The sequence below is a fragment of the Protomyctophum parallelum genome (genome assembly GCF_964188405.1).
Source record: "Protomyctophum parallelum genome assembly, chromosome: 3".
NCBI lineage: Eukaryota > Metazoa > Chordata > Actinopteri > Myctophiformes > Myctophidae > Protomyctophum > Protomyctophum parallelum.
In genome coordinates this window covers 10,816,736-10,835,906 of record NC_139698.1, presented here as the reverse complement: position 1 = coordinate 10,835,906, position 19,171 = coordinate 10,816,736, and the positions used below count along the sequence as shown (strand labels likewise).

General features: G+C 43.3%; 3 protein-coding genes across 6 annotated transcripts in view; 1 reads left to right on the top strand and 2 right to left on the bottom strand.

The window, feature by feature from the left end:
• The window catches only part of ibtk (inhibitor of Bruton agammaglobulinemia tyrosine kinase), a 39,711-nt gene extending 32,632 nt beyond the window's left edge, over positions 1-7,079 (bottom strand). For all 4 annotated transcript variants that reach the window (XM_083760902.1, XM_083760903.1, XM_083760904.1 and 1 more), the window contains exons 1-6: positions 6,906-7,079; positions 4,677-5,572; positions 4,270-4,366; positions 2,653-2,777; positions 697-807; positions 71-241 (exon numbers count right to left, since the gene is read on the bottom strand). In XM_083760902.1, the coding sequence (XP_083617028.1) occupies positions 71-241; positions 697-807; positions 2,653-2,777; positions 4,270-4,366; positions 4,677-5,000 (828 nt within the window). In that variant the 5' untranslated portion in view covers positions 5,001-5,572; positions 6,906-7,079. The remainder of the gene's footprint in view (positions 1-70; positions 242-696; positions 808-2,652; positions 2,778-4,269; positions 4,367-4,676; positions 5,573-6,905) is intronic.
• A 3,956-nt stretch (positions 7,080-11,035) lies between these two features.
• The window catches only part of ube3d (ubiquitin protein ligase E3D), a 47,781-nt gene continuing 39,645 nt past the window's right edge, over positions 11,036-19,171 (bottom strand). Inside the window, exon 10 of the mRNA XM_083761474.1 lies at positions 11,036-11,119. Coding sequence (XP_083617600.1) covers positions 11,057-11,119 — 63 coding nt within the window. The 3' untranslated portion in view covers positions 11,036-11,056. The remainder of the gene's footprint in view (positions 11,120-19,171) is intronic.
• tpbg (trophoblast glycoprotein) lies at positions 11,069-14,328 on the top strand. The gene has a single exon (XM_083761476.1). It carries the CDS (start codon positions 11,580-11,582, stop codon positions 12,723-12,725), a length of 1,146 nt encoding a protein of 381 aa, XP_083617602.1. The 5' UTR covers positions 11,069-11,579; the 3' UTR covers positions 12,726-14,328.

Here is a 19,171-nt window from a genome sequence, read left to right as displayed (position 1 = left end):
AGTACCACCAGTGGTACTAGTACCAGTGGTTGGGAACCTCTGACTACAGTATTCTCCCTACCAGCCTTACCTGTCGAGGGACGTGCGCAGAGGCGGGTGGAGGAGACAGGCCGAGCTGATGAAACGTGTTCAGGCCAAAGGTGTACACATAGCCCCCTTCTGTCAATACAACTGTGTGGTCCTTGGCTGCAGCTATCTGAGAACAGTGGTGGGACTGCAGGCCCTCCACCATACGAGGAACCTGTGCAGGAGAACACATGAGATTAGACTGATCAATTTAATAGATGAAAACCCCTTTTGGTGTTAGCATCATGTTATGCTTTAGCTATTGAAAAATAGCAGATCTACAAGCTCATAGCGCGCCACCGAGTGGCGCGCTACGAGCTTGTAGATCTACTATTTTTGAAAAATCAAAGAACGACTGACATAGAAACATAGCTTTTTCAGAAAACTGTCAGGATGTAGAAGACATTTTTTAGAATCTTATCTCAGGTCAAAATGGGTAAAAAAAGAAACTACACATCCTATATTAAAATAGGCTTGAGGGAGGACCGGCCGGCCTGCAGCCCTAATGGAGATGGGAATGAAAAGCAGAACAATATATTTGGAAGTTAAAGTCAGTGCTGAATCTGCTGAGCATACTGTACTTCTAAAATAATCATTGTGTAATAATTTCCATCCAGCCGGGTATCCTACCAGGTAAGTCTGTTCATCCCCATGGCCAAGTCGCCCTCCCAGTCCATGTCCACAGGTAAACACCTGGCCTTTCTGAGAGAGGAACACAGAGTGGAACTTACACAGGACCACCTAAAAGGAAAGGAGAAGACAAAACAAAACATTGGAATTATATAATATTCACAAACCATTTTTGGTGGTGGGGCGTGATCGATTTAGTTGAACCCATTTCAACCTGGCATGCCAGTTTTTGGCCGGCGAAAATGTACTTGTAGGCTATGTGGTTAGTTAGTATTGTTGGGAATGGTAAATAATCATAGTAATAATCATACTTTGTGCTGAATAAGTGGCCTGACATCATAATCCTGTCCTCAAATTGGAGGCAGTGATGCATATATTTCCATGTTCGTGGCCAAGCCCTCATGTAGTAATAGTAAAACAGTGTACACCAATAAAGGCTGTGGTCCAAGTGGAAAAGCAAACATCATTACTAATACATTGATCCCTTCAAGCCCACAAAAGACCACAGGGATGCATCCTGGAGTATCACATTGATGGACACACACGCACACACACGCGCGTGTACACACACACACACACACACACACACACACACACACATACATGGTTCATTTAATTAAAACATGACATTCTGAGATTAATATTTAACCCCCCAGCACCTGCAGGACTGAGTAGGGAAGACAAAGGCTGTAAAGGCCTGTACACCCACGTGTGTACAGCCCCACCGGGGTCGTCCTCTGGTCGTGAAAGGGGATCCATCTGACCCCCCACTTTGCATTATGATATTACTCTGCATCGTAAGCCCCCAGGTCAGCAGAAGGACCAAAGCATTGTGTTTCTTACTTACTTACCTTGATAAATTCACTTTGTTTTTAGATGATCTGGTACACACAGCATCTGGTGCATGTATAGCACTGGGGGACAGTGGCATTGGTGCCAACAGCCATAATTATCACACAGCAGAGCAGCAGCAAAACATGGCATGAAATGAAACTATAGCCTGGCTGACTCACTGAGGCAGTGTGTTAACCCATGCAGAGACACACATTACCCTATGCAAGGATACAGTCCAAGCACCTGTTGCCCTAGACTCCAATGTACTCAACTCGGACTGAAATTAACAACACCTTACCGAACCAATCTACTGTAAACAACACAATAAGGATGATATTACTCTCACATTACTGTAGCCGTATAGGTATGACATTCTCTCTCGGGCAAAATATGACTAATTGATTCATCTCTTTTTTTGTTTTCATATGCCGATATATTTTAGAGAAGTGCCCCTTTTTTGGGGCCGGCACACCCATATCCATTACGTAGGTAGGTCCCTTGCTCCTTAAGGCAAATTGAGTCCCTGAATATTAATATTGTTAATCTGTGTTATATCATGAAAAGATACAAATGAAACAGGTTACTGAATGCCAAATAACAGGTTGCTGGACAGTTGGAATGTCATTTCCCAGAGGGAATGCGCCCTCCCTCACTTGTGGTCCGTTAGAGCGGTGTTCTGCATAGCTCGGTGAGCTGTCGAGCAGAAACCAGCTATCTCCATTTTTCTACTTTTTAATATGAATCCAAGCTCATCATCGTCGGTTTCCAAAGTAAGTAAAGGAACATTGGATCAGGGGGGTTATTTCTCAGTTTTAACTGGCTTCAGTAATGAGAGAGTGAACATGAAACATCTTGTCAGCAATATTTCTTCCAGTGCCCCAAAGGTTCTCTGAACAACCCCCTGAGCGGCGGTAGTGCCCCGTTGAGAAACACCACCCTAGAGAAAGGCTCAGACTCAGGGAGGTCTTTGGGGAGGCAATGTTTTGCAGGGTGACCCAGGTAACAAGCTGGATCAAAAACAAGATGTTTTTTTTAATAGAACAGTAACACCTTACATAACGGTGACAAACACTTACTTGCCCTCATGAGAGCTGAGACAAAAACAATGTATTATTGGCTTACTTGCTTGATGTAGACTCCCGTCCTGGCAAAGGCGTCGACAAGCTCAGGGTGCTGTCTGCTCTCCTGGTTCCCATGCCCAAGAGTGAAATTTGTATTGTTGCCCCAAGTGTACACCTCAGTTGGGTCTGGGAAGACAACAAGATAAAGAAAGAGAACACAAGCCTTTTGATGTAGATTTTTCAAATGTCACAACAGTGCAACTGAGCAGCACCTTGTTGAGTCGAGTGCCTGCCAATGGACAGAACCTGCACTTAAAGAACATGCTGTCAAATAGCATAGCACTGAGCTATTGGAAATAGCATAGTGCCTCCACCGCAGTCTGATAACTGATAAGACTCTACCTCATCCCCTATCACTCCTTATTCTGCACTTGTTGAGAGAGATATGGCTGCAGACAAGATGGCGCAAGAGGCACCTCAACCTTTCACAGTATATCACTACACCTTAACAGTGGACGTTTAAATCATATGGCCTCAGCAACAGAAGGTGGTCTTTTCCCCTCATTAACCCATTTTGGGCGGGAACCCCTTTTTGTGTTACAGTTGCATTATGTTATGCTTTAGCTATTGAAAAATAGCAGATCTACAAGCTCATAGCGCTCCACTGAGTGGCGCACTACGAGCTTGTGGGTCTGCTATTTTTTTATTATCGAGGAACGACTGATATAGAAACAATCTGATCTCATGTCAAAATGGGTTAAGTAGCAGCTGCCTTTAGATGTCAACTGGAGGCTGGCTGGCTAGCCTGCTAGGTCTGTATGCTAGGTCTGGCTAGCCTGCTAGGTCTGTATGGGGGATTCTTTTTTTTTTAAAGATATTTTTTGCGGCTTACGCCTTTATTGATTTTTTAAGGGACAGACAGTAGGCTGACAGGAAACGGGAGAGAGATGGGGGGATGACATGCGGTAAAGGCCGTGTCGGGTCCGGGAGTCGAACCCGCGGCACACCGCGACTGGATCACCAGTCCGGTGCCCAGACCGTTACGCTACGGCCTGGGCCCGTATGGGGGATTCTAACTGATTCACCAAAAGTCTGATTTAGTGAAGTAGCTCAGGATCGAATTCCGCTGTGGAGGTCACGTGATTTACTGGCAACTACAGAAGTACTTTTTGTGGAGGTCCGCATTCTTGTCTGCAGCCAGGTCATGTTGGCCCATTAGTTTGATGCTAGTTGTGTTATTAATATTTAGACAGACGTTGATATGCGTTTACTTGTTCACAGATGCTATGCATGTTATTTAGAAAATAAGTAAATCTGACAAGTTTGTTATTTAGACAGATTTTATGTCCTCCTGCTGTACTTTGTATTGTAGCACATACTTGTAGAACTGTAATTACTCAACCACTTGCCACCTGTTGATTGATGACTTGATGAGGGTCAAGAGCGTCTGCTAAATGCCTAAATTGTAAATTGTTATGACTCCTAGAGCGTCTGCTAAATGCCTAAATTGTAAATTGTTATGACTACTATTTTGTGCTTTCATTAGTCACTCTGGATTAGAATCAGCTAAATGGCTGAAGTTAGTAAAAACCATTCCAGTAAAAGCACGAGCTAACTGAGGCACAACAACTTAAATCTAGTTCCAGAGAATGTCTTTTCATAGCTTTTCTTTTCTTACCGGTGTGTTTAAATACAACATGTGCTGGTCTGTCCTTCATTGTTAAGTCCAGGACAGAGTGACCCTCCTTGTCCTGGGTAGAGAGTAGTCCACCATGCTAAAATAAGAGAAGGAAAAAGGACATTCTAGCCACCATTATTCAAGTTTCAAATGACAAGTATCTAGAAAATGTCTTAAAAGACACTCTTTGAGCACTGTTTGATTACATGGAAATCAATCACTATTGCTTGCTAATAATGACATTGTAGAATCTATAACTTTGTTATAATCTATCAATATGCCTTACTTTTAAGTGTTCAGTTGAAACATTGCATCGACAAGCATACTAATTGGAGTGTGTGGATAGCATTGCTTTCTAATGATTTATAATCTAACATTGCAACACCCATGATCCACCAGCCACCCACCTTAACCAGGGTCATGAGGCAGTGGATATGTCCGTAGAAGGCGCTGCGGTGCAGAGCAGTCCAGCCAGACTCCTTGTCCTTTACTGTCAGGTCAGCATTCTTACACTCAAGGAGCCATTCGAGCAGGGCCTTCTTGCCCAGCGAGGCAGCCAGGTGCAGGGCGCTGCGACCAAAGGCATCCCTCAAAGTGGCTGCGTTGTGGCAGTGTGCGGTGAGGAACCCTCGCAGCTGTCCCTCAGAGCCACCGGTTATGGCCGCCACCACCTCGTCCGCATGGCGAGGTGAGCTGCATTTTGGTGTGCAGTCCGGTGTAGCTAGGCTCATCCTCCAGTCCAGTCCTATAACCCTAACCCTAACCTATACAACCAATAGCTAAATAAAAAATAAAACACAAACAAATCCAAAACAAACTAACAAACAAAAAAACTCCAGAGAATATCCCTCCAGGCAAGCACAGCTTACCAAATTAAGTTATCGTAAAAGAGCTGCACGCAAAGTAAGTGATGTATTTATACAATGATATGGATGAGAGAGTTGAGGTGCTAGAATTGTGCTTGTGTTGAGGTTCCACTGCACCCTAGCAACCCCAGAGCCTTACTTGGACTTGTCTCAATCTACCATTTCGACCGGCGGCAGTACAATACAATCTAAGGTGCTTTCAGTATACAATGGCATCAAGACGTCAATAATTATTAAGTTCTATATATACAAAATTTTACAAATATTCAAAAAATAGTTTCTCACTTGTTACTTTTAAATAATTTACAAAAAGGCAACCACTTCAACAACCCTCTGACATCATCCAGCAGTCCAAGCATCCAACTTGAGGGGAAAGGGTCCCTTTCCCCCCAAAACACTCTGCCGGGCTTTCAAAACTCCATAATTGTAAGATGCACCTGAGAAAGAAAAAGTGAATATTTACTCAAAATGTTAAACCATGATGCTACATTAAAAAACATTAAACCTAAGTGGAATCCATTTAATTGATTTAGGCATGTGTTAAAGAGCTAGTTTCAGATTAATTGAAAGTGAATACAATTTTCAATCAATCAGTCAGGTGACCACTTTGACCTGCAAAACACAGTTGAAAGCTATATAGACCTGAAAATGCAAGAGTCACACATTTTGCCTCCTCTGTGATCGATCTGCATTGGTAGCTGACTAATACAGAATATTGCCGACACATTATTGTTCAAAATTAATGAATCATAATGCCCTCTCTCTCCCTCAATTCAATTTAAATTAATTTCATTTAAAATCGTTCTTGGCATGGGAAACATTGCCAAAGAAAGGAAATGCAAATGTCACACTTGCACTGCCCATAAGTTTTGCCTATGGTCAATTTGCATTGGTAGCAGAGCAATGCAAGTTATTGTTGACAATACTCTTGCCAGCTATAGTTTCGCTATACTAGACAAATACCATGTGTAACATATTTGGAGAATTCAATTGGGTACAGAATTGCATAGTTTCGTAAAGAAGTTACAACTTACAACCTTTATCTGGGTTGTATATAGGCTAGTATTAGGCTCTCAGCAATCGAGTTGCTGGTTGAAAGGTTGAAAGTGAATAGGATAATATTATGCAACAAGGGTTCAGAGTAGCCCTCCAAGCAGGACCCAATGCTACTGAAGTTTCTGACTAATGTCAGAAAAGCTTTATGGAGGGTTCCGAGAGGGGCTAGGTTCAGAGCTAGGCTAGCTTGGATGATTAGCCAAATCCTGGACTGCAATTCATTCATTGCATTATTTCTTTGCTAAAGTATCATATTTTGGCGTCAGAATTGACTCTAAACCCCACCAAACGCCGTCATAACATTATGTAATAGCGTAGCTGGAGCCTGGACGTAAAGAGACACCAACTACTAGCCTTTATTATAGTTTCAATATTAGCGTTTATTAGACACTGCAGAAACAGGGAACTATTAGTGTCACAACTGCTATTATAACAGCATAATAAGCCATGCACATAATAATTTGGCATAAGCACAGCAGCTAACGTTCACTGACACATCAGCGCTAGCTCCTTGGCTAAGTGCCGCGCCTCCTCCTAAAAAATAGCGGTTCTACAAGCTCACAACGCGTCGCGGACGCGACGCGTTGTGAGCTTGTAGATCGGCTATTTCCTGCGGCGCATCAGGCTATGTATGCAGCTGCAGCGAAGCAGCTAGCTAACGACGTTACAAACAACAAGCCGGACCCGGCGGACCGTTTCTGTTCTTCCTCTCACCTTCCGTTAGATGAAGAAAGGAGAAGTCATGGAGCGTGCATCAACAACAGTACACATCCACTGTGTCATTATACTTTGAATAAATGCAAAACAACGTGTTTTACAGTTTACAGTCAACTTGGAAAGAAACCCGGCTGGGTGCAGAAGAGCTGTAGGATAATGTTGTTGCTGACAGACAGGCGGAACCCAGCACAGCGGGGGGCAGGTTTTGGGCAGTACTATGATTTCTGATTGGCTCAGAGCAGAGCAGAGCAGTAAATCATCCTGGTTCCCTATTGGGTGCTACGGTCAAGCCCCCCCCCCCCCCCCCCCCCCCAAACTTTATTAACAGTTTGAAGAAGGCTTGTTTCCATTGGGGTCCTCCATTTTCAATTCATCAGAATATTTAATGACATAAATATACAGTACTATATATATATATCATATAAATTGTTTAGAAATGAAGATAATGGGCGCCCGCTGGCCAAGTGAGAGAGCGGTTTTGAAGGAGAGTAGTATAGGGATACAAATTCCTTTATATTATGTTAGGCTAGGGCATTCCACATTTTTGTGGCATAGGAAATACATTTTGTTATAGTCTTCAAAGTATTCTTATACTGACCACTGTGACCCGTGAGGAGATTCCGTACAAAAATCAAGTTCTTGCGGCCTGGGCCGGCCGAGCGGTCCAGGCACCTATAGGCAGGTAGGTAACCTGACAGCGTGTTGCGGGTTTGAGTCCCGATCCCAACGACCTTTGCTGCATGTCTTCCCCCCCCATCTCTCTCCCCCTTTCCTGTCAAAACTACTGTAAATCTATCAATAAAGGCAAAAAGCCTTTCCTCAGTCATGACTCAAAACTTCAGTCATTACTTGTACCTTAATAAAAGAGGCTTTAACTAAGCTGCTCCATTGCCTTCTCTAATTGCTGTTGTCCTGCTCCATTAGAAGGACAAGATCAGTAGCCTACAGTGAACACTGAAGAGGGGTAGACTATAAGTGTTGGAGTTGAGTAGGCTTTTGTCGACCACTGCACATGATGTTTTATTTTGAGGGGCGCTATATTCAGCTATAGACAGTGTAGATTTTTGTCCCACACAAAGATTTAATTCCCATTGACAATGAATGGATGATGTAAGAGCACCCTTCACTTCACACGGTTATGATTTTTTTCGGACTGAATAGACTGAATAAAATTGATTAAAAAAGGCACGGGGGCACAGATTCATACAAAAGAAAAGTATTCACTAATATGCATCAAAACATCATTATGAGAAAAATTACGATTAGTAATACAAGAAAGATATACGTACAGTAAACAGTTGGCGGGGGGGTGGCATCTCTGGTGATAAGCTTAGACTTTCTACTTTTTACTGGGGCCATGCAGTTACAATTTTCAGCCACCTATTGGTGCTCTTTAAGAGTGCTTTTGGAGGGTAAAGTTATTTAGGACTGTTGATAGGGAATTCTGGTGGCATATAGCAGTAGAACGAATTTGACCCCATTTTTGAGGAAACTGGGTTCAGTGAGATCAGTGGGGCTCCTTCTGGTGTGCCTGTGTGTGTCTTTTACACTATTGAAGTATAGTCTGACAGGTACAGTATGTGGGTTGGGTATCTCTGGTTTCTTGCTTATCTTGAAGACCAGGCCCATTGCAAGTTGCTCAGTTCTGAACAAAATCATAATAAATCAAACACAAATTTTCTATATGAGCACACAAAAGGGAGTAGCCTAATCTATAGCAAACCTGCAGGTTCATTATCTTTATAGGCACTGTGCATGTAAGTCAATAGACCTATTGACTTACATGCACAGTGCCTATAAAGTCAGCTTAAAGATACTTCATGGGTTGGTGTTGACGTGAGTATATAACGTAATCATAAAATGGCTATATCTTGTCAAAATTGTCAATTACTCAGTGTTTTCTTACTACTTACAGCACTACATGTACCGTTCAGGTATTTAGTCATCTCCCTGCACTGTTTTAAAAGTCTGTCCAAGCAGTCAGGCCTCAGCCATGCAGGCTAGTCTTCATGTACCTCTGTCAGCTCTCCATGTCTGACTCCTCATGTGGAGAGGGCCTCTCTCACGGGGCCCCTCAGTGAGACACTATAGAAGGAGGTCTCAGATAGGCCTTCTCAGACAGAAGGAGGTCTCTACAGAGGTCTCATAGGCCCAATAGCATGTTCCCACTCTATCGTCATGAATGTAACATGGAGTGCAAAGCTAGACTCTCTGTGTGTGTCTCTTGTGGGTGTCAGCCTGCTTATTTTCACCCCCAGGCCGAAGGTGTGGCCGAGACTACGTTTTGCACCCTGTCCGTCACTCCGTCCGTCTGTCCGTGTGTGTGTCCGTCTGTGAGCAGCTAATCTCCGGCACCATTGTCTTAGTCGCAACAAAACTGTGAACACACACTCGCTTGGATGACAGAGAAGAACCTCTGCAACGATTTTTCACGTGGGCCTGGTATAGCCCCACCAGGAGGGCCGACTTATCTAATAATATATATTTTTATATTGCTATAATTTTATCATAATTTCATGCTAATAGGTACATGAAAACACATGGGATTCGAACTCTGGTCTCCCGCGTGAAAGTCCAATATCTTAACCACTAAACCAAAGGGATATATCCCTATGGACTGGGGGAGATACTAGACATTTGAGGGTGAGGCTCTGAGCCACTGCTACAAAAGCATGAACTCTATATATTGCGAGTGCAAAAATTATGGTTATACAACAGTTACCATCAAAATATAACATATTGTATTCATTTTGCAGGACATTTCTCTCTCAAAATAACTTTTCTGCAGTTGCTCTGTCCTCTAGTCATCCCACCCACCCAGCAAATATGGACGTTTTTTTTGTTAGTGGTGTTCTCAAACTCTTTTTGAATGTTTCATCTGCGGGATGTGACTCTGGTCTGTTGTAGTTGGCAGGTAGTTAAATATTCAGCTCTGTGGGTGCACAGTCTGTCTGCTCTATTGAGCCAGCCAGGTTTGCCTGTGGCAGCCTCTCTCAGTCATCAGGCTGTGCTCTGTACATATAAAGGATTAGTTTAGCATCAGTCACAGACTAGTGTGTTCTGCCAGTGTATTCACTAGTATTTAGAGCCAAATAACATTCCAATCGACTCGCCTCGGATGTGCAGCGTGGTTTTGAGGTTAGGTTTATGCATAGTGAGGTTTAGACATTTAGACATAGCGGAAAGGGGGAATCCTGTCTGTATACTCTATATACTTTATACGAAGTTGGCATTCCTGCTATCAATAACATACAGCGCAAGTTCCACAACATTAAGCATTGTTATGTTCATTGTCAAAACAGGTGTGGAAAAATAATGTCTAGCCTACTATTAAGGAAGCCTTAAGGCTACTACAATATTGTGCTCTAGTGTGTGTGTGTGTGTGTGTGTGTGTGTGTGTGTGTGTGTGTGTGTGTGTCTCTCTCTCTCTCTGGACGCCTCCCTCTCTCCCCTATGCGTGCATGTGTGTCGGTCGTGCATGTGCACCGGCAGCAGCAGCGAAGGGGGGGCTTGTGTGAACTGACACCATCACAGACAGCAGATGCATAAGTCAACATGGGTTAAATTTCCATTTTTGGTGGTGTGCAGTGCATTGTCTGGGGTGACCTAGAAGAGTCTTCTATCAATTGTTTCTGCGTGCTATGGAAGCATTTTGTTATTTTTATTTTTTTAATTATAAAACAATCCTGCTTTTTCCAGATGAAATATGGCACTTACAGGAGGCTATATCTCCCACTATATTAGATAGGCTGAAACGTTTCAAATGCCATGTGCGCGTGCACACTAGCCTATCATATATAGATTCAATTATCCGATTTGTAATATCGCAATAGATTTATTAGATTTGTTTGACCAATAGTCTTATATATTGTCTTAAATCCCAAGTAGTGAAATTGGCGCATACCAATCTCAGTTATAGCCGGCCTAGTATAAACTGCGATTTTCTTGTACGGGACTATTTTTTATTTATTTTTAAGTAAAAGTGAAATGTGAATTAAATAGAAACATAACACAAGAATCTTCATTTTGCGGACCGATTGCAATCTAAAAAAAAGTTTCATTGTTCGCCCCTTTTACCAGAGAAGTGGTATGTTCCCGTTCTCCGAGACTCCGGTGGGCTGCACCGTGGCACTATTTTGGAGCGTTCATCATTCTCTCCGGGGCTTGGAGATCGGCGAGGTTAGTGCGCGTGTCGGACGGATGGATGCCACCTTTGGGAGACACAGATTGTTTGTTTCAGAGAAATAAAAGAAGTTGTTTGCCGTCTTAAGGAGGCCATTTCGACCGACAGGACAAGAGGATATACTCATCGTAGGCTTCATAGCTCAGATGGGAAAAACAAATATGACCACGAAGAGGATTGGGATATAACTTAAACTTAGCGAGCTTGGCGCACAAGTTAACCCGCTGGACATCATGGATATGTAAGCCCCACACCAGAACGGTTTGGGGTTATGATTTGGGTCGTTTCCAACAGATTTGTGTCGGAGGTGGGACCGTGGGACTAGATCCAAGGGGATAAAGTGGGAGAAACGCTGAAAAGTTTCCATTCCCATTTCCCACCCAGACTGAGGAACAAAGTCGTGCCGAGCAGCCGAGCCGAGGTAGTATTTGTCCTGAACCTATCCTTTCCACGGTATTCTAGTTCGATTTAAACCAATTGAGTTAAAAATGTGCGTAGCGAGTTTATTTGGGCGTTTACGCGGAAAAATCCCAAACAGGACAAAGAAGTTGGGTCTTGCGTATGCATTTTTCTTCTTAGCTTTAGTTTTGTCATGTTGTGAGTGTTGCCCGGATAAATGCTTGTGCTCCACACAAACTGTGAAATGCCAAAACCAGGATTTAACGGTTATTCCGCATCCATTGCCAGCCAACACAAGACAACTGTTCGTTACAGGGAACAAAATATCCCGTATCGGTGTGGAGTCTTTTCAGACCCGCCTCGACCTATTAACAGAGCTGTATCTCAATGGGAACGAGCTGGAGTATGTGGATTCAGGGGCATTCCACAACCTACCAAACCTCGAGCGTGTGGACTTGAGCAACAACAAAATTATGAATATCAGTGCTATAGCTTTCTCTGAAGACAATAAATTACAGGTGTTGAACCTCAGCAGTTCTTTCAACAACTATTCTTCTATGGACGTGGTCCTGAGTGTGCTACAGAAAGGGAATTTTGTCCAGCTTACAAACTTGGACATGTCGAACAATCACCTTGTGGTTCTGCCAGATGGAATATTCATGGAACTCCCTAGGCTTACCAACCTCAGCCTGCAAAACAGCTCCATCATCTCTCTTCACAACGGAACGCTGCGGGATCCTCCACTGCAGGAACTTGACCTGAGGGACAACGGTCTGAGGGAGCTGCCCAACACCACACTGGCAGACTTCAACCTCAAGACTGATCTCCAGGTCCACATGGCAGGGAACCCCTGGCGCTGTGACTGCTTGATTGAGGACCTCGTAGTTTGGCTGAAAAGCTCAGATCAGGTCACCGACGCACAGAACCTGACCTGTGCAGACCCAGAAGGCCTGAAAAACCTGCCTCTGTTGCAGTTAGAGCCGTCTCAGTTGGAGTGCACCTATTCCGGTGACATGAAAGGAGTACTGGAGACCTCGTATGTCTTCCTGGGGATGGTGTTGTGCCTGATTGGTGTCATATTCCTGCTGGTGCTTTACCTAAACAGGAAGGGGATCAAGCGTTGGATATACAACATCCGTGACGCGTGCAGGGACCACATGGAGGGGTACCATTATAGGTATGAGATAAACACTGATCCGCGGATGGCCAACCTCAGCATCAATTCAGATGTTTGAGTGAGGACAGGACACGTTTGGTCCTGCAAGGGGACATTACATGACTTTATGCTATTGCAATATCGATATGCATGCATGAGCGGCTTCCTCTGCCACTTCAACTTAGTCCCTGTACTGATGTCACGACCTCCATTCAGCCACTTGTGCATGCCCCTGTCCACACAACAGCCCTTGTGATAACGATGTCCAATTCTCTTTGTTTCATGCACTTAAACCATTGCATGGAGGACAATGAATCATGGACAGTGTTGTGATTTTTGTCCCGTGTTTATTGTTTTTCTCCAAAGGATAAACAAATGGAGTTTATTTGACTTTTTAAATAAGATGGCAAATATATCTGGCAAGTCTGCGGTACTGACTTCCAGCATTCTCAACATGCCTCTACTGCACATTGGTATGCTGCTTAAACAGTCAATTATTTTTAATATGTGATTTAGTGATGTAGGACTTTGAATATTTATAGTGCTCACTTTATAGTTTTTGCATTTAGTAGGTGGATGTTATTTATAATAGTTGTTTTTCCCATGAAGATCTTCAGCTAAATAAAATGCCTTGAATTGCTCACTTCTATTGACTGAGGGCCTTTCATCTCAAGTCTGAGGAATGTAAAGCAATGGCTTGCAGAAGAATTTAGGGCCACACACGAGCACACTCACTTCTACTTTCACACAGCACTAATGCTGCCCTGAGGTAATGCCACTGCCACAGAGGTAGCACTTGGCTCACATTACACACCTCAAAACAATGCAATATCTTTGTAGTTTTCAAAGTGCTACTTTCAGCTTCATATTAGAATGTTTACGTGGGGAGGGGGCAAAGTTGATTTGGGCTTGTCTGCAGGACAGAGAGAGTGAGTGAGTCAAGTTGAAGGGAGGGCACTAGAATCTAAATTTGAAGTAGCTTCCATCAGCTAATCTATCTATTAGGTATATAGGTGAAGAAACTGCCTCGATGTAATCTCCCAATACGTTTAATTACTCCTGTGAATCTGATGGAGAAAAAAAAAAAAAAAATCAAAACAACATTTGAGCAGCAAATGAAGGCTGTTTCATCACAAAGCACATTGAACAGAAGATTATCATGGGGCACACTGACTCCAGGTATTATGGAAATAAGCTTAGTCGGCTACGCTTTCATGTGTCCCTGTTTGAACTGGCTTTAATATAAAGTGTTATGCTTTTATTACTTTTACAATTTCCTTCCTCACCATTCTGTGATATTAAATAGGGTATTCCTTTGAAGAATGTGCCATGCTTAATAAATACTGTAGCATGGCTCATTAGTGTGTTTTTGGTCTTCATCAAAAGGACTGAACTGTGTCAGCATATTGAAGACCACCTAGATAACATACTCTCTCACACACACGGCGCTAACAACTGACTGCCTGCAGCTATACAGTAAACCATAACAATAACAGTCCTCAGCCACACATTTCCTTCAGTTTGTCAGGCCTGTATTTAGCAGTGAAATGTCCTTATTTTTTATTTATTCTTTTTGAAAGAACAATGGATGCATTTTGTGGGGGGAAAACGTTGAAATATGTTTGTCTTCCCTGAGCATATTTTTATTATATAAAAATAAAGGATTGTATTCATCCATGCCACCGTTGGCCCTTGGTGTAATCTTGATCATTTCTAGAAGTTTTTCACAACGCTCTTGTTCTTTGGAACTCTGTCTGATCTGGTGCTCTGGGTAGTGTTGATGCCCTGTGCATCTCCTTCCAACTGCCGCTAGCAGAGAAGAAGACTCTCTGTGGACCTAAGATGTGCCGTCACGGCTGTAGTTTCACAAGTCAGTGCTTCCCGGAGCTCGCATCGCATCCCTGGAGTCATGTGCCTGGAAACAGACTGAGATATTGTAAGGAGGGTGGCCATTTGCCCATAATTCCAGATGTTATTTTAGTTCTTTTGTGACATGTTGCTGTTTTCTGATGATGGAAGCTTTATTTTGCTCGTGATCGGTCTATAGTAAACCGCTCAAACCAGAAGCCAATAATGAGCCCGTGTTTCCATAATGGACAGTCCTTAGTGTATTGAGGGTCACTGTACAATATGCAGTGTTTGTCTTTTTCATAACATTCTGCTGTTTTCTGATGATGAAAGCTTTATTTCTGATCACTTTGCAGGTGAGGTAAACCAGCTCAAGCCAGAGCCTTTCCATAATGGACATTCATTAGTGTATTTGCGGGTAAAAAAAAGTTAATTTAACTCATTGTTTTACACTATGAGTTAAAACAACACTGAGTTACCACATAAGGTAAATGAATAATCCCCAGAAGATATACGTATGCTCATAGACAGACACAATTTCTCAAATGTGAGGTCTTTTTTACTTTTCTGTCCTAGGAGAGGTACGGGTGCAGGCTGGGTGAGGCACACTAATGTTTCCACAGAGACCTCACACACATGGCATGCTGTGAAATGAGTAAATGACTCTCTGCAGATTTATATTAACGAGTACTGTAAGTTCCACACACCTCCAGTCACGCTTGGGAGAGCAGGTGTAATTAAAGGGGAGAAAATGCAATGTGAAGTAGTAAAAGGGGGAGGTGAGCGTTCCAACCTCAGCACCCTGTCTGATCCACACAGTGGGCCCTTTGTGCTTGTTAAAACCAGTCTCCTATAACAGCCCTGACATCTAAAGAGCTTTCGCTTGACTTGTGGTTTCAACTTGTGGCCTAGAAGACAGACGTCTGTCTCGGACAGGTCGCTTCCTAGGCCGTGGAGCTGTCTGTCTGGGCATGCTGGGAAATGGCCATTTATTATTCAGAGAAAGAAAGAGGCTGATATTTCTTCTCGCTGTGATGTCCGTAGCCATCTCATGACCATTATGTACAGGCTAAAGCAGTGGTTCTCAACCTGTGGGTCGGGACCCCCAGGGGGGTCCCCCACATGATTTTGGGGGCAAAAAGCATTGACCAAAATGTTTGCCAAATTGTCAAATAATATAAAAAGAAGCAAATATTGTAACCGATTTACAAGCTCATAACGCCTCGCAACCGATTGTAGATAGGCTATTTTCAAAATATGTATCTGTGGAACCGAGTCAAACTAAATGTAATGCCTCAACTCCTACAATTCCAAGTGCTTGTCCGGGTGACGGGTCCGTAGTTCAAATATTAATTTGCGGGAACCCCAGTTCAAATATGATTATTATGGGGATTCCTGTGGTGGAAAACTCACTAAGAAATGAGAACTCGAGTCCAGTACAAAATTAAATGAAGGTTTTAATGTTCAGTCAGACAACTCAAGGAGGATGTAATATATATATTTATTGAATATAAGATAATCAATGCAATATATTTAATATGGTTTGGCGATGTATTGGATCTGCTTTTTAGGTACTCAGGTCAAGCGCATCAGTCCCAACCATAGGGACTCTGAATCCCCCGTACCTAAACAGTAGATCCAAAACGACAGGTGGTAGCTGGGGTGGAGGTGGGTGAGCACTTTGTATACAGCAGCACGCAGTATACAAAAGGCAGCAGCAGCAGAATTGAGCGCAGGATGTATGACAGCAGCACGCTGATACAACAGCAGTAAGCAAGCAGAATTGAGCGCAGGTTGTATGACAGCAGCACGCTGATACAACGGCAGTAAGCAAGCAGAATTGAGCGCAGGTTGTATGACAGCAGCACGCTGATACAACAGCAGTAAGCAAGCAGAATTGAGCGCAGGTTGTATGACAGCAGCACGCTGATACAGCAGCAGTGTAAGCAAGCAAGAAGGCAGAGGAATGCAAACCTCTGGTTCAAGTAGCCGGTATGAGATGGGGTGAGTGTGTGATTGGCTGAGTGAATCATGTGGATGAGAGCGTGATGCTGCGGTGGCCCAATTAACGGCCGGCGCGCTGACTGAGGTTCCCTGACTGAACTTGCTCTGCGCATGTCTACGACAGGCGCAAATGCTCATAAGTGTCTGCGGACGAAGTGACAAAACCAAAGTGACAGACCAAAATTCCTGCAAGTTGGAGCTGAACAGAGTTGCATGTCCCTTTTTGTATCTTATAGTGAGTCATAAGTACTTATTTGTAAGCATACAAAAGCAGAACTGGTTAGATATAGTTTGCAGAGGTTCATACGACGGGTCAGAGGGTGCACAGAATATTCTGGCATCCTGTTCTGGGGACTGTCATCTCTGAGGAGTAGCAGACACCCATGAAGAGTGACAAACATGTTTGTCACTTCCCTAGGCCATGTACTTCCAGGTTTCCTGTGTGTGCCAGGTATAGTACTCTAAGGGTATAGTCTTTGATAACAAACTCATTGCCTCAGCTCAATTCAGCAGCAAAACATGTTTGTGACTGGGAAAGCATATATTTTTACTCTACAGTCCTCAAATAGCCTATGATTACTAATATAGTTTGAAAAGCCTGTACAAACCCCCATGTTTGAAGGAGCATGTATTGCGAGTTACTGCTGTTGATGTTTCACCATCGATATATTGTATAGTGCTCACTATGGATTTGTTTTTACGTCCTGAGACCCTGTCCAGGACAGGCTTCAAACGCACCTCCTCAGGAGACATGTCTCTACTCTAGTTATTCATTGAATATCGACGATCCATATATAACTGTCGATACGCTGCACATTGGTTGCAGCAGTAGCCAAAAAGGTTGAGAGGCCGCCTGGGAAACAGAAGGTCCCAGGTTCGATTCCTAGCCCTGGCTATGTGTCCAGGTGTCCATGAGCATATTGAGCGAGACATTCAACCCCTAATTGCTCCCCCAGAGCACTCAATTTGACCACCTGAGTAGCCATCAGCTGGGTGAAGAAACTAAATTTAACAATGTCTATATTATTGTTACATACATAGCTACTGTATGCACATCATACTGGTGATACATGATACTTCTCCCTATATTCATATCTATTGGTTAAACCTGGCCTCACTGTGCTCTGCTGATGGCCATGTTTGTTGACCTTGCATTTAATATGCCAGTCGTATTTGCCAGTGTTGAGAGACGGACTGGCAGGTGATCATATTGCCAGAGTCCCATAATTACATTCCCTGCTCTGGGCTGCTCTGCTATACTTCACAGACACCTGGCCAGCCACCAGCCACTGACCTTTTACTGGAAAAACTGGCTCTGAAAATGGTGATCATGTGAATGCCCTTTGCGAGCTTGTATAATGGTAAAAATGTCCTCACTGGATGTATAATATAAGGAAGTTAAAATAACACTGAATCTCCCTGGTAAGATACAATTTGAATTCAGGCACCACTGTTCCCCAATTCCAGGACAATGTCACACTGATGGAAGGATTATAATCCATGTCTGCTTTTGCTTGTTCTGCAGCCATGTTAAAACTAAATCCTCATTTACACTTGGTGGCCGTACAACCGTGACACTCAGCCAAAAGATCCAATTTGTGCGTCACGTTTCGGCGAGCGACACAGTGGCCAAGTAAAAATAGGCACGAGTTCAGCCTCACGTTCAGTATCTCGCCTCTCCCCTCCCTCTCTAACATGGAGATGCCTCCTCTTCTCTAATGTTGATTTATGACGCCGCACACATTAGTGTTCTGTGGCATGCCGCCTTCTGCTGAGCCATGCTGGCCTTAATGAACGAGCATCCTGCTAAACGAAGATAGATGTGGGCTGACAGCACCACAGCCTCTGCTATGCGCGCGTCGCTGCGTCTACCGTGCTGCATCTGATCCGACACATGCAGAACATGCGGACAGACACATGGAAACAAACACGTGACGTGAGTGATGGAGGCGTTATTATTATGGGCCAGTGCCAACTAAGGGCAACGCAGGATATCTGGTGGCATTCATAAAAATGTATACACTGAACTTGGACTAAGTTATATATCGTTGCTGAGGAAACCACCTAACTCCATTTGTTGCATAAATCAGTGCTATTGAATACCCTTACGTCTGTGTGTTGGTTAAAACAATATTGAACCAATGAAAAGTAGTAAAAACTAAAGAGCTAAGGACAAAACCTCTTAACTCCATTGGACCCTCAAACTGTTTGTTAAAGTATAGGTAACTCCGTCACCTCTCCCCCTCTCATGCAAGTATTATGAACAATAAATAAAGTCACAACACCAACTTTGATGAGGCAGTATTGCTTTGTTTTCAATATAGGCTATAAGGTTTTCTTCATTTCCTGGAAAACAAAACATAATTTTCATTTCCTGAAAAATTTGCATTTTGGAGTTAGGTGGTTTCTTCCCGGCAGCAGAGATATATTAAAAATCAGACCTGTCTGAAGTGAGTGGTGCAACAGCGCCCCCTGTTGGTACGCTAAACATACAGACAGACAGACAGACATAGGTTGCACCACTCAAAAATAAAAAGGTTAAACATGCTGACCGGCCGTGCGTGATGACAAAACTGAGAATGACCTTTATATGAGTCAGTATATGTACACAGTAAAATCCTCAGTACAAATCTAACTGGGAGTCCTTGGAAGTTCAGTTCATGCTGAAGAAGG

Coding starts and splice junctions, on each gene's coding strand:
- tpbg (XM_083761476.1), top strand. CDS start 11,580: ATGTGCGTAGCGAGTTTATTTGGGCGTTTACGCGGAAAAATCCCAAAC.